Source organism: Anomaloglossus baeobatrachus, chromosome 5 (assembly GCF_048569485.1).
Source record: "Anomaloglossus baeobatrachus isolate aAnoBae1 chromosome 5, aAnoBae1.hap1, whole genome shotgun sequence".
Taxonomy (NCBI): domain Eukaryota; kingdom Metazoa; phylum Chordata; class Amphibia; order Anura; family Aromobatidae; genus Anomaloglossus; species Anomaloglossus baeobatrachus.
Genome location: NC_134357.1, coordinates 552,360,012 through 552,372,059, shown reverse-complemented (window position 1 = coordinate 552,372,059; position 12,048 = coordinate 552,360,012). Strand labels below are relative to the sequence as shown.

General features: G+C 46.0%; 1 protein-coding gene across 1 annotated transcript in view; it reads left to right on the top strand.

The window, feature by feature from the left end:
* LOC142310447 (uncharacterized) overlaps positions 1–7,376 on the top strand; it is a 32,265-nt gene extending 24,889 nt beyond the window's left edge. Inside the window, exons 2-6 of the mRNA XM_075347973.1 lie at positions 2,597–2,776; positions 2,858–2,981; positions 3,065–3,162; positions 3,360–3,450; positions 6,296–7,376. Coding sequence (XP_075204088.1) covers positions 2,597–2,776; positions 2,858–2,981; positions 3,065–3,162; positions 3,360–3,450; positions 6,296–7,176 — 1,374 coding nt within the window. The 3' untranslated portion in view covers positions 7,177–7,376. The remainder of the gene's footprint in view (positions 1–2,596; positions 2,777–2,857; positions 2,982–3,064; positions 3,163–3,359; positions 3,451–6,295) is intronic.
* The last annotated feature ends 4,672 nt before the right edge of the window (positions 7,377–12,048 follow it).

Below are 12,048 nucleotides of genomic sequence, written 5' to 3'. Positions count from 1 at the left end.
CCTGAGAGTGGGATCGGTTTTTAAGATGGACCAGTGCTTATTCAGAATGGCCCTTATATTACGCCATTCATGATTGAATGTAGTAATAAATCTAATCCCTGGTCCATCCAACAAATCCTTATGCCTAGACAGGAGAAGTTGGGATCTAGAAGGGTTTTTAGCCCTAAGGTAGCCCTTCTTTATACTATGGTTGCTATAACCCCTTTCACGTAACCTTGACATGAGATCTGCAGCTTGTTCTTCAAATTTAGTTTCAGACAAACAAATCATCCTCATCCTCAAAAACTGTCCGGTGGGGACAGCGCGAACAGTAGAAGCATTATGGGCCGATGAGGCATGAAGTAATGAATTGACAGAGGTGGATTTGCAAAAAACATTGGTTTGAATTTGGTTGTTGTCATCAATCTCAATGAGTGAAGCAAGAGATCACACTTCTGTGAAACGTGCGTTGGAGTTTTCTGCTGGGGGAGATTTCCCTCTTCACCTCCTGGCCTGCTTGACCTTTTTCCAGCACTCTCTTTATCACATTGGTATGCGATGGTCAGCTACATTTATGGCTTTAATTTATGTATGATTATCTGTTGAACCAATGTTTAGGAGCAGTTTATATTTTGTATCAATATTCACCTACTGCTGATTACTTAATTTATAGATCTTAATATACTGGTGATAGGCTATAGGCTTGATATTGATAGCTCCAACTTTTGTTCCTATCCGTGTTTTCCTGTTTAAACAGAATCACTAAGAAATATTGAATTGACTATGCCCATTTTCTTACCGCTGATCATTATTCAAATGCATTGATACTAAATTTAAGGACATCATGAAATTGTGCTACTAACAGAATGTATATTTTGCATTGACTTCATAATTTGTACAGCAGGCCTGTCTTTTGCCTTTGAAACATCTTCTCCTCTATTGTGCCAATTTATGTAGTATAGGTCATTTGACCTTATTAATATTTGTATGTATAATCTTCACTATCAATAAAAAATGTTTTGAGCAGTATCACTCATTTATTCTTGTTTTGACATATTCTACTCTGCAGCTTTATCATTTTATTCCCACATGTTAGGACAATGACATTTTGTGTAATAGTGTAAATACTGTAAATAGTGTATATATTGTACACAACATTTATGGATTGTTTATTGTTTATTTTCAGCGACTTGTGATCAAGATCAGGTGGAAACGTCTTTCTCTTTTAGGCCGGCTTCTCACTTGCGAGTTTCTCACACCATTTTTCTCAATGATTTCCTATGGAAGCGTGTTTAAAGAAGGATCACACACGCGCACCAGCGTTCCAATTTGCAAGTGTGGCAGTAACTTCGCTCATTCATTATTCAACAGATGAATGTGACAGCACATTTCCAAAGGTTATCTGACACATGTGTAATTAAATTAATTTTGTTAAGATGTTGCAGGAAACATGCATCTCAATCGCATCACACACGCGAGTCAAATCATTAAATTATTCAAAACAAGCATCGCACTTGGACCTAACGTGAACTAAAATCAGCCGAGTTTATTTCAGCCTAGCCGGACCGATTTTACTCGCATAGATGTGTTTCCAGCCTTAAAGTCGCTCAATAAACCTTCTCCTCACCTGAACTTATCAATAAAGAACTCATTATAGCAAAGACTGAAATAAGAGTGTGCAGGGGTCACATACATACGCAACAGGGGTCACTTACATACACAACAGGGGTCACATACATATGCAACAATGGTTTACTATAACTGTCCACTGACAATGCGTCTCCACCAGTGTGTGCACGCCAATATAAGACTACACTGAGGAGCTGATCATGTGACGCTGACTCCTCCCCTCCATGTGACATCATCCCAGGTCCTGGAAGCACAGAGCAGCCATATATCTAGTGTGCGGCTCTGCAGGAGGAGGTGTGTGGAGATTCCCCATTACTGGGGCAGGAGGCATTAACCCCTTCAGCTCTGAGACTTTCTTAGGGTTTTGCTCTCTCTGATTTCTATGAATCGTGAGATTTTTGTTCCTTTTTCTCTGATAGATACAGACGCCCCAACTATGAGAGGCCGGAAGTGAGGAAACCCGTCTGCCCTCAGTCCTCGGCCCCTTTCTGCCCTCGGACCCCAGCCCCTTTCTGCCCTCAGTCCTCAGCCCCTTTCTGCCCTCGGTCCTCGGCCCCTTTCTGCTCTCGATCCTCGGCCCCTTTCTGCCCCCACACAGTATAATGGTCCCCCAGAATGTTCTCATTATGTTTCCCCTTATTCTCTCCAGTAATTGTATTGCTACACCGGATTCTTTATGATGTTACATCGTCATCTTCTCCCCATTCAGGTCCCTACAATATCGGATCCTCTCAGTGGAGATCTTCTATAGAAGAGAATTCTCCTGATTGCCCCGTGAAGGATGGATATGGACAGGGACAAGATGGCGGAGAGGATATTACCCCTCACCCTAGAGATCCTCTTCCGGCTTACTGGAGAGGTGAGAGATTCTGATGACGTCACATTACACCATTCTTATCTATGGGAATAACAGATGGACAGAGCTGGAGAGGTGAGGACTCTGGAAATGTCTGGAGTGAGATTTCTTACTGTGTCTCTCCATAACCAGGATTACACAGTAGTGAAGAAGACCTCTAGTGAGCGCTGTCAGGCCCCTGTGTCTGAGGGATGGGGAAGACCCCTGAGCCCAATCACGGGGCCTCCAACTCACCCCCCGATACATGAGGACATCAATGACCAGAAGATCCTAGAACTCACCTACAAGATGATTGAGCTGCTGACTGGAGAGGTGACACTGCTGGGAATGCTGGGACATTATACAGTAACGCTATGAAGGGATCGGGGGTGACGGTATCATTGTATGTGTCAGGTTCCTATAAGGTGTCAGGACGTCACCGTCTATTTCTCCATGGAGGAGTGGGAGTATATAGAAGGACACAAAGATCTGTACAAGGACGTCCTGATGGAGCTTCCCCAGCCCCTCACATCACCAGGTAATAGACAGGACTAAATACACACGGCCTATAATTATCTGTATGTAAGGAATGAATTCAGTCCCTGTATGTGTCTCCTCCAGGTCTATCCAGTAAGAGGACAACACCAGAGAGATGTCCCAGTCCTCTTCTCCCACAGGACTGTAAACAAGAAGATCCCGATGTTCCTCTGGATGATCAGGTAGATGGAGAGAAGGTGCCATGAAATCTCCCTATGATGTGTAGACGGCTGTGAAGGTCTTGTGCTCAGTCTTGTTTTATCCACCAGTATTATATGTGTTAGACTTGTGTAATGAGAGCGGTGGAGATGGCAGGATTAGAGCTGATCATAGATGTGACTTCTCCATCTGTCTGTGACTTTTACAATATTTGTTTCAGGGGGAAGATCTGACCCATATTAATACTACAGATACATATGTGAGGGATGATGAGTGGTTTAAAGTCGAAATTCCTACAGATGACTATCCAGGTGAGTAGTGACCACTAATTGCAGAGAAGTCACAGATTCTTCTCAGTCACCGGCTGTGGCTGCTTTATCAGGGTTGTAGTCCGGCCATATCAAATAGTCACCATTCTGATGCTAGACCACCACATGCTCCTCCACCCAAAACTGTCCCCATTATTTTGGGCATTGGACATGACTCGCCCACCCCAGGGCTATGGGACACCCGGTGCCGGGCCGGACTAGTCCGGGGGTAGTCAGTGGTGGCGGGGCCCGACTCCGTGGCCCTGGTGGGTGTCAATTTAAATATGGCTGGTGACTTGGGGTTTGTGTTCGTGACGCCACCTGTGGTATGCGGCTATTAAGCCGCCGCTGCTGTGTGAGGCCTCCGGGGTGATGATATGGCAGCAATGGTGGTACTGCTCCCCACAGGTGGAGCGGTGCCCCGGGGACACTGTTGGTGCTCGTGAGAGTCTATGGTGTTGTGTGGATAACACGGTGCAGGGCTGACAGGCAATGAAAGAAACAGGCACAAACAACAGTCTCTTTACTTTCTCTTCTTTTACTGCACAAACGGTTAGTCCTGGGAGACCGTTACAGGTGGTAGAGGGCTCCGGCCGGCCTTGAAGTAACTGAGATGTCGTTTTGGCCAGATGAGTATGAGGCCTACTCCTGTTCTTTTCCTTACTGTGATAGGACCCTGCTCTCTGAATTTAGCAATGGCCCTCTTGCTGCTGGGACCGGTGGTACGTCCCTTTCCCTCTGTGGTAGGCTGCGCAGGCCCTCTCTGGTGCTTCTCTGCTGGAGTCCACACCGGGCCCTGATGATGCAGCTGTACCTTCGGGCTGTTTATGGGCCAGGTGCTTGCAGCTATCCTGCCCTTCGGATTCGGCTACCAGGGAGTATTTTAGGCCCTGGTGGCCACAGACTCCGATGTCCGAGTCTCTTCTGTGCCTCTCTGCTCCCCCTGCTTCACTGGGCCAAGCTGCTCCAGCTCTAGGCCCCATTTCCACAGGACAGCACTACTCTGCGTCTGCTTGTTCTGACTTCTCTCTACAGACTGAACACTAACTCCTCCCTCAGGCCAGACTTAAGGAATGCTCCCTGGAACTCCAGGTTCAGAGCTCCCCCTGCTGGCCTGAGGGAGAACTGCGTTGGATGTTAAACTTACTGGCCAATAGACCTCCCAATTACCTCCAGGCTCAGCATTAACCCTTTGGAGGGGCAATGCTGTTGTGGCAACCAGGTCCTGGGGCGCCACAGACACCCTTCTGTTAGACTGAGCTCTGTATCAGCCAGATCTTACAGGTAGGATCCACCCTATCCCCTGAAATTAGAAGATGTTGACTCAACTGCCCAGAGCTCTAATCTGCAAAACCAAATGACAGTGTACGTAGAATGTGCAGACAACTTAGAAAATCCTGGGAAGAAAAATCTAATCTGTTTGGTGGACCCCTGAGAGAAAGCGGAGGGTAATGATGCTGGTGACGTCCTAGATTGTTAGTTTGGTACCGTGTTCACCAGTTGAATAAAGATTAATTGCTCTCAAAGGGAGAAACAAAATAATAACCTTGTAGTTGATGAAGAGACCTAAGTAGTCTGGAAAGCTTGCTTCATATTTTAATAATTTTGGATTTATTGCTCCTTTTTGCAAAAATGTATACAATATTTTTCAAATTGTTGATGCATTAGTAATGGGAGTCTCCTATTTATAGTTTGACCACAATTGTTGTTAAAATAATAATCTTGTAGTTGATTAAGAGACCTAAGTAGTCTGGAAAGCTTGCTTTGTAACATCATTTATTTTTGTTCGCCATTATTAAGTACCATAACTACAAGATTCGTATTGTTTCTCCCACTGAGAGCAATGACTCCATCTTCCTAGAATATCGGCATCTTCTTGATGGATCTTCCTTCTCTCCCTTCTGATGAATGTGCTGATAGGGGCGTTTGTATAAAAGGTTTTGCACAGGGTAGCTGTAACATATGAAGTATGTTAGAATTATCCCACAGTGGGTACGTGGAGACCGGGCAGCCCACCCAAATGATTTCCAAAATGTAATCTCTTCATCCCATCTTCACATATTTTTCCTTTTCCCCTCCTTTTCTAACAAGAAGCAAAACATTTTTATTTTTCAGACATAAAGGGATTATATTTTTTGTGGGATGAGTTGTACTTTTAAATTACGCTATTAATTTTATCATATAATATACTGAAAAATGGGGAAAAAAAATTCCAAGTGCAGTGAAATTGCAAAAAAAGTACAATTACACGATTGTTTTTTATTTACCATGTTCACTATATGTTCACATGTTCAGCCTCTGATGGTGAGGATAGGCTTGTGCTGCCAGATTCTACACCAGGGAGTATTGGACTGTAATGGCTGACTGCAGGGGTCGGTAATTAGATACAGACAGTGACTGATGTGGTCACGTGCAGACGGGACGGCTGGTCTAAGCAGGTGCAGCGGATATGGCAGGAACAGCTGGCTGAGATTGATGCAGCATCTACAGTGGGCACAGCGGATACTAAGAAAAAGACACGTGTTAACACACAGCATAAGACTCAGCAAACGGAACAGGAACTGACAACTAGCAGCGCGTCTCTAAGGATAGACTGACTATGTTGCTCAGGCACATCCCATAGGGGGAGGATGCCTTAAATACCTAGTGCCTCTCAGAAGTATGTTGTGAGGCACTTCCAGATTAGGGCATGCTGGCCCTGAGTGTGAGCTAAGCGCACTCCTAGGAGACCTGCATCAGGAAAAGTGTGCAGGACAGTGCGGGGAGACCGGTAACAGCATTACAAGATATTTTATAAATTATAACCTTCAATTTGTATATATTATTAAAAATAATTTATTCTTGGCAGATGACTGTACCAGGAGATCAGAGGCACAACTGACATCTTCGATTTTTAAATCAGATGACCTTGATATAACACAAGATATAACTGAAGTGAATGCCACTATTCCAGATACACCATCATCCCTTCACAACAAAGATCTATCATCTGATGCTATTAAACAAGCCCTACCTTCTAATTTATCAGAGACTATTAAGAAAAATAAATGTGACAAACACAGCATTAAAAATCAAAGTACTCTTACAGCAAAGAAGCCACTTTCAACTTCAGAATATCAAAAAATTAATAAAAAAATTCACACAGGGGAGAAAAGATTTTCTTCAGAATCTGTTAGTTACCAGAGAACTCACACAGGGGAAAAGCCATTTTCATGTTCAGTATGTGGGAAAGGTTTTAACTGGAAATCACATCTTGCTAGACATCAGAGAACTCACACAGGGGAGAAGCCTTTTTCATGTTCAGAATGCGGGATATGTTTTACCCAAAAACAAAGCCTTGTTATACATCAGAGAACTCACACAGGGGAGAAGCCATATTCCTGTTCAGAATGTTGGAAATGTTTTAACCGAAAATTACATCTTGTTACACATCAGAGAACTCACACAGGGGACAAGCCTTTTTCATGTTCAGAATGTGGGATATGTTTTACCCAAAAAACAAGTCTTGTTATACATCAGAGAACTCACACAGGCGAGATGCCATATTCCTGTTCAGAATGTGGGAAATGTTTTTCATATAAATCACATTTTGTTTCACATCAGAGAATTCACATTCAGGAAAAGCCATATTCATGTTCAGAATGTGGGAAATGTTTTAATCGAAAATCAAGTCTTGTAAAACACCTAAGAATTCACACAAGGGAGAAACCCTTGACATGTTTAGAATGAGGGAAATATTTTAAAAACAAATGGATTATTTTTAAACATCACAAACCTCACAAGGGCAGAAACCATTATCATACATAGAAGGTGAGAAATGTTTTACTTAAAAATTATAATTTGTTGACTACCAAGAAAAATTCACATGGGCTACTGGAAGCTTTTTGTAAGTAGAGTTAATTAAACCATCTAATGCAATTTATTTTTGACCTCCCTACTGTCTCCTCTCTTTTTTTCTGTGGGTGGAGGAGGTGGGGTGAAGTGATTCTCTGTCTTTTCTTTTATTGGATATTTCTATTAAATCCTTGGAAACTCATTTTTCTTATTTAAGCGTTGCTAATTGGGAAGAGAGTGACATTTCTAAATTGGCGGCTATTTATAGAGATTCTTGTGGAGACACGAGGTGAGTGCGTGCTCTCGTCTGCTGGTCCAGCCGCCTTTAGAAAGACAGCATGGCCCAGGGCTCATCCCAACTGAACGCCGGCCTCCATAACCGTGGACGGAACACTACTCAGACAACACAGGGTGAGGGAGTCACAATATTAAGACTTTATTGGATCCCCAAACAATTAACGGCACATAACACATAACCAGCAAAACCCACAAATGTAACAGGCAACAGAGTCTCACCCTTCCGCTGGCTCACCAGGGATTTAGAATGTCCGTGCCTCAGAGCTTCCAGGGCTACTTACTCCAATCCAGCAGCACCCCGCTTTTGGCGGGCACCCGCCGAGAATGGAATAATGCCAGATTTAGGAAGCTGGCAGAGGTCTGCAAAGTCTGTAGCCAGGTGACCAAATTGTCCCAACCTGGGTTTCTTCCTTAGGTAGTCCTTGATATCAAAGCCGAATCCTTGCATTCAGTGCTGAAGTCCATATAGTGTTATAATCCAGGCTTGCCAATCGGATCCGCAGATCATAGATTGGTAGCATGTAGCAAGAGACGAGAGAGCGACGAAATGAAGCGAGCAGAGAGCAGGAGCCGACATCTGGCAGCTGCCGTAAGCTGTAACCAGGGTAAACATCGGGTAACCAAGGTGGTTACCCGATATTTACCTTCGTTACCAGCCTCGGCCGCTCTCACGCTGCCAGTGCCGGCTCCTGCTCTCTGCACATGTAGCTGCAGTATACATCGGGTTAATTAACCCGATGTGTACTGTAGCTAGGAGAGCAGGAAGCCAGCGCTAAGCAGTGTGCGCGGCTCCCTGCTCTCTGCACATGTAGCTGCAGTACACATCATGTAATTAACCCGATGTGTACTGTAGCTAGGAGTGCAGGGAGCCAGCGCTAAGCAGTGTGCGCTGCTCCCTGCACATGTAGCTGCATTACACATCGTGTAATTAACCCGATGTGTACTGTAGCTAAGAGAGCAGGGAGCCAGCGCTAAGCAGTGTGCGCGGCTCCCTGCTCTCTGCACATGTAGCGATGTTATGATCGCTGCTGCGTCGCTGTGTTTGACAGCTAAGCAGCGATCATAACAACGACTTACTAGGTCGCTGTTACGTCACAGAAAATGGTGACGTAACAGCGACGTCGCTGTCGCTATGTGTGAACCCAGCCTTACATCACATCTAACAATTCACTTAGTAATACAATGGGAAGTTCGCATAATTGAGTTATCTGGGTGTCTGGCCTTCAGTGGCCAAAAGAATTACATGAGTCAACAAAAACTTCAATACTAAACTCCCAAGAGTCTTGTAGAACAATGAGGGATTATCCCCCATCTATAAACAAACTGTCTTCATGTCTGGCTGAATTTTAAGAAAGTTAACCCATGCTAGGCAGTGAGTGTCCATGTCGTCACATTCCTCCCCCTTCTTAATATTAGCCAGACATGATAGGCTTCCGATCATCCTTCTCCACCTGTCGAGAAAGCCCATCTGCATTTCCATGGTTCTTGCCTTGTTTATGGGAGATGGAAAAATTGTAGGATTGTAACGCCAGACTCCACCTGAGCAAGCGTCCGTTGTCCCCGGCAGTGCGATTTAGCCAACTCAATGGATTGTGGTCAGTGAGAACTGTAAATTCATTGCCATAGAGGTAGGGCTGCAATTTTTTTAGGGCCCAGACTATGGCCAGGCATTCTTTTTCTATGGTGACGTAAGCCCTCGCTCGGTCCAACAGTTTCCGGGAGAGGTAAGCTATCGGATGTTCCTCACTGTTGTCTCCCACTTGGCAGTACAGCTGCCTAGTCCTGTGTCCGATGCGTCTGTTTGGACGATGAACCTGCGACGGAAGTCAGGAGCAGTCAGCACTGGGCTCTGGGCCAGCCGATCTTTCAACTGGAGGAATGCAGTTTCACATTCTGGGGTCCAGATAAAGTTACGGGCATATCTTTTGGTTGTGAGGTCAGTGAGCGGTTTTGCTATGGTACTGTAATTGGGGATAAACTTTCGATAATAGTTTGCGGTTCCTAGGAACGCGCGGACCTGTTTTTGATTGACCGGGCGTGGCCACTGGGTAATGGCTTCTACTTTTGCAGGTTCGGGACGAATGCACCCACTCCCCACCCGATGTCCCAGGTATAGCACTTCGGCCATCTCCATTTGGCATTTGTCAGGTCGGATGGTATGCTGGGCTTTGGCTACCCTCTGAAGCACCTGGGACATGTGCTGAACATGCTCTTCCCAAGTGTCGCTGAAGATAGCAATGTCATCCAGATAGGCCTGGGCATACCCCTGACATCCCTCTAGTAAAATGGTCTACCATCCTCTGGAAGGTGGCTGGGGCATTTTTCATCCCAAAAGGCATGCTGGTAAACTCAATTAGGCCAAAAGGAGTTATGAAGGCCGATTTCTCTTGAGCCTCTTTTGTGAGTGGGATCTGCCAGTATCCCTTGCTCAAATCGAGGGTAAATATAAACCGAGACCCCCCTAACCTATCTAGTAGTTCATCCACCCGGGGCATGGGGTAAGCATCTGTAATCGTGACCTCATTGAGCCGTCTATAGTCCACACAGAAACGAGTACTCTTGTCCTTTTTTGGCACCAACACAACACTGGTAGCCCATGGGCTATGGGAGGGAACTATGACTCCCATATTAAACATGTCATCCACCTCGGCCTTCATCATTGCCAACACAGGAGGTGTAACCCGGTAGGCGGGTTGTCTTAGTGGGGTGGCTGCCCCTGTGTTGACATGATGCTGGACCAGGGGGGTTCTACCAGGCTGACTTGTGAACAGGGATTCATACGTTCCGAGTATGTCTGATATCTGTCGCTTCTGTGATGGACAAAGCTGCTCCCCCAGTGATACATCTTTTACCCCCATTTCCCTTTTGGAGTCCACTAATAGTTCTGGGATCTGGTCCAACTCTGGATCATCTAACTCTCGACAACAAACTGCTAAATTGGTGACCTTTCGTTCCTCATAAGCTTTTAGCCTGTTGATGTGGTAGGTACGCTCACGAACACCTGCTCGATCCAGGGCCACAGTGTAGTCAATATTGCCACATTTCTTGGTAATGGTGAATGGACCCACCCACATGGCTTGCAGCTTGTTTTTCCGTACCGGTACTAGTACTAGGACCTTCTGTCCACAGGCAAATTCTCGGAGTCGGGCAGTGCGGTCGTAACATCGTTTTTGCCTTTCCTGAGCCACTTCTAAATTCCCATGGGCTAACGCCATGAGGTTCCTCATCCTTTCCCTAAACATTTGAACATAGTCCTCTTCTGTGGGGAAGGTGCCCTCCCAACTCTCTCGTACCAGCTCTAGGGGCCCTCGTACTTTTCGTCCGTACAGCAATTCGAAGGGGAAGAACCCAGTGGAGTCCTGCGGTACCTCCCGGTAAGCAAAAAGGAGCTGCTGCAGGTTTTTCTCCCAGTCCCCCCCCTCGGACTCTGAATAACGGCTAATGAGCTATTTAAGCGTTCCGTTGAAGCGCTCACACAATCCATTTGTTTCAGGATGGTAGGGAGTTGTGCACATGGGACGGACTCCATGTTTCTCCCACAGGGTCTGAATCAGTTCACTTTGGAACTGTGCCCCCTGGTCAGTCAATACTTCCTGTGGAAACCCTACCCAGCTAAAGATGTCCAGTAGAGCTTGAGCCACGTGCTCTGCATCTATGGAGGTTAAGGCAACGGCTTCTGGGTATCGGGTGGCAAAGTCTACCAGGGTGAGGATGAATCTTTTTCCACTGCGGCTGGGGATGGCTAAGGGGCCTACTATATCAATGGTAACTCTCTGGAACGGTTCTCCTATCAAGGGCATGGGTTGAAGTGGGGCACGACATGGGGCTCCCCCCATACGCTGACACACTGGGCAAGAGGCTCTGTATTTTTGCACTTCTTGAGTGACCTTTGGCCAGAAAAAACTACGCAACAGGTGGGCCCGAGTCTTTTTGGTCCCCATGTGCCCAGCCGCAGGAACATCATGAGCTAAACGCAATAGTTGGGGTCAGTATTACTGGGGTACCACAAGCTGATGTACATGGGTCCAGGGTTTTTCTGGGCAGGATGCGGGCTTCTCCCGATATAAGAGGCCTTTTTCCCATCTATACACCTCCCCCTGATTAACTCCCCCAGGTTGGGCGGCCGCACTACGGATAGGCTCTAGGGTGGGGTCTGTCAGTTGGGCTTCCCTGAATTCCTTACGATCTATCTCCCCCCAGTCAATGGCCACAGTTGGGTCTGATGTACTGATATTTGTTGGCTCTGATGAGGAGGCTGGAGATTGAGGAGGAGGTTTCTCCTCTGATGGGTTGGAAGAAAGACCTGCACCACGATGGTGTTTGGCTTGGCTGCAGGTGATGGCGGTGACAAACTGGCTGAATAGTCCTTGTCCTAGGTCATTTCCGAAAATAACAGGGGTGGGGAGGCCGTCCATGAGACCCACTTCAACCTCCACTTGGTCAGTTCCCCAGTCCAACTGCACTCGTGCC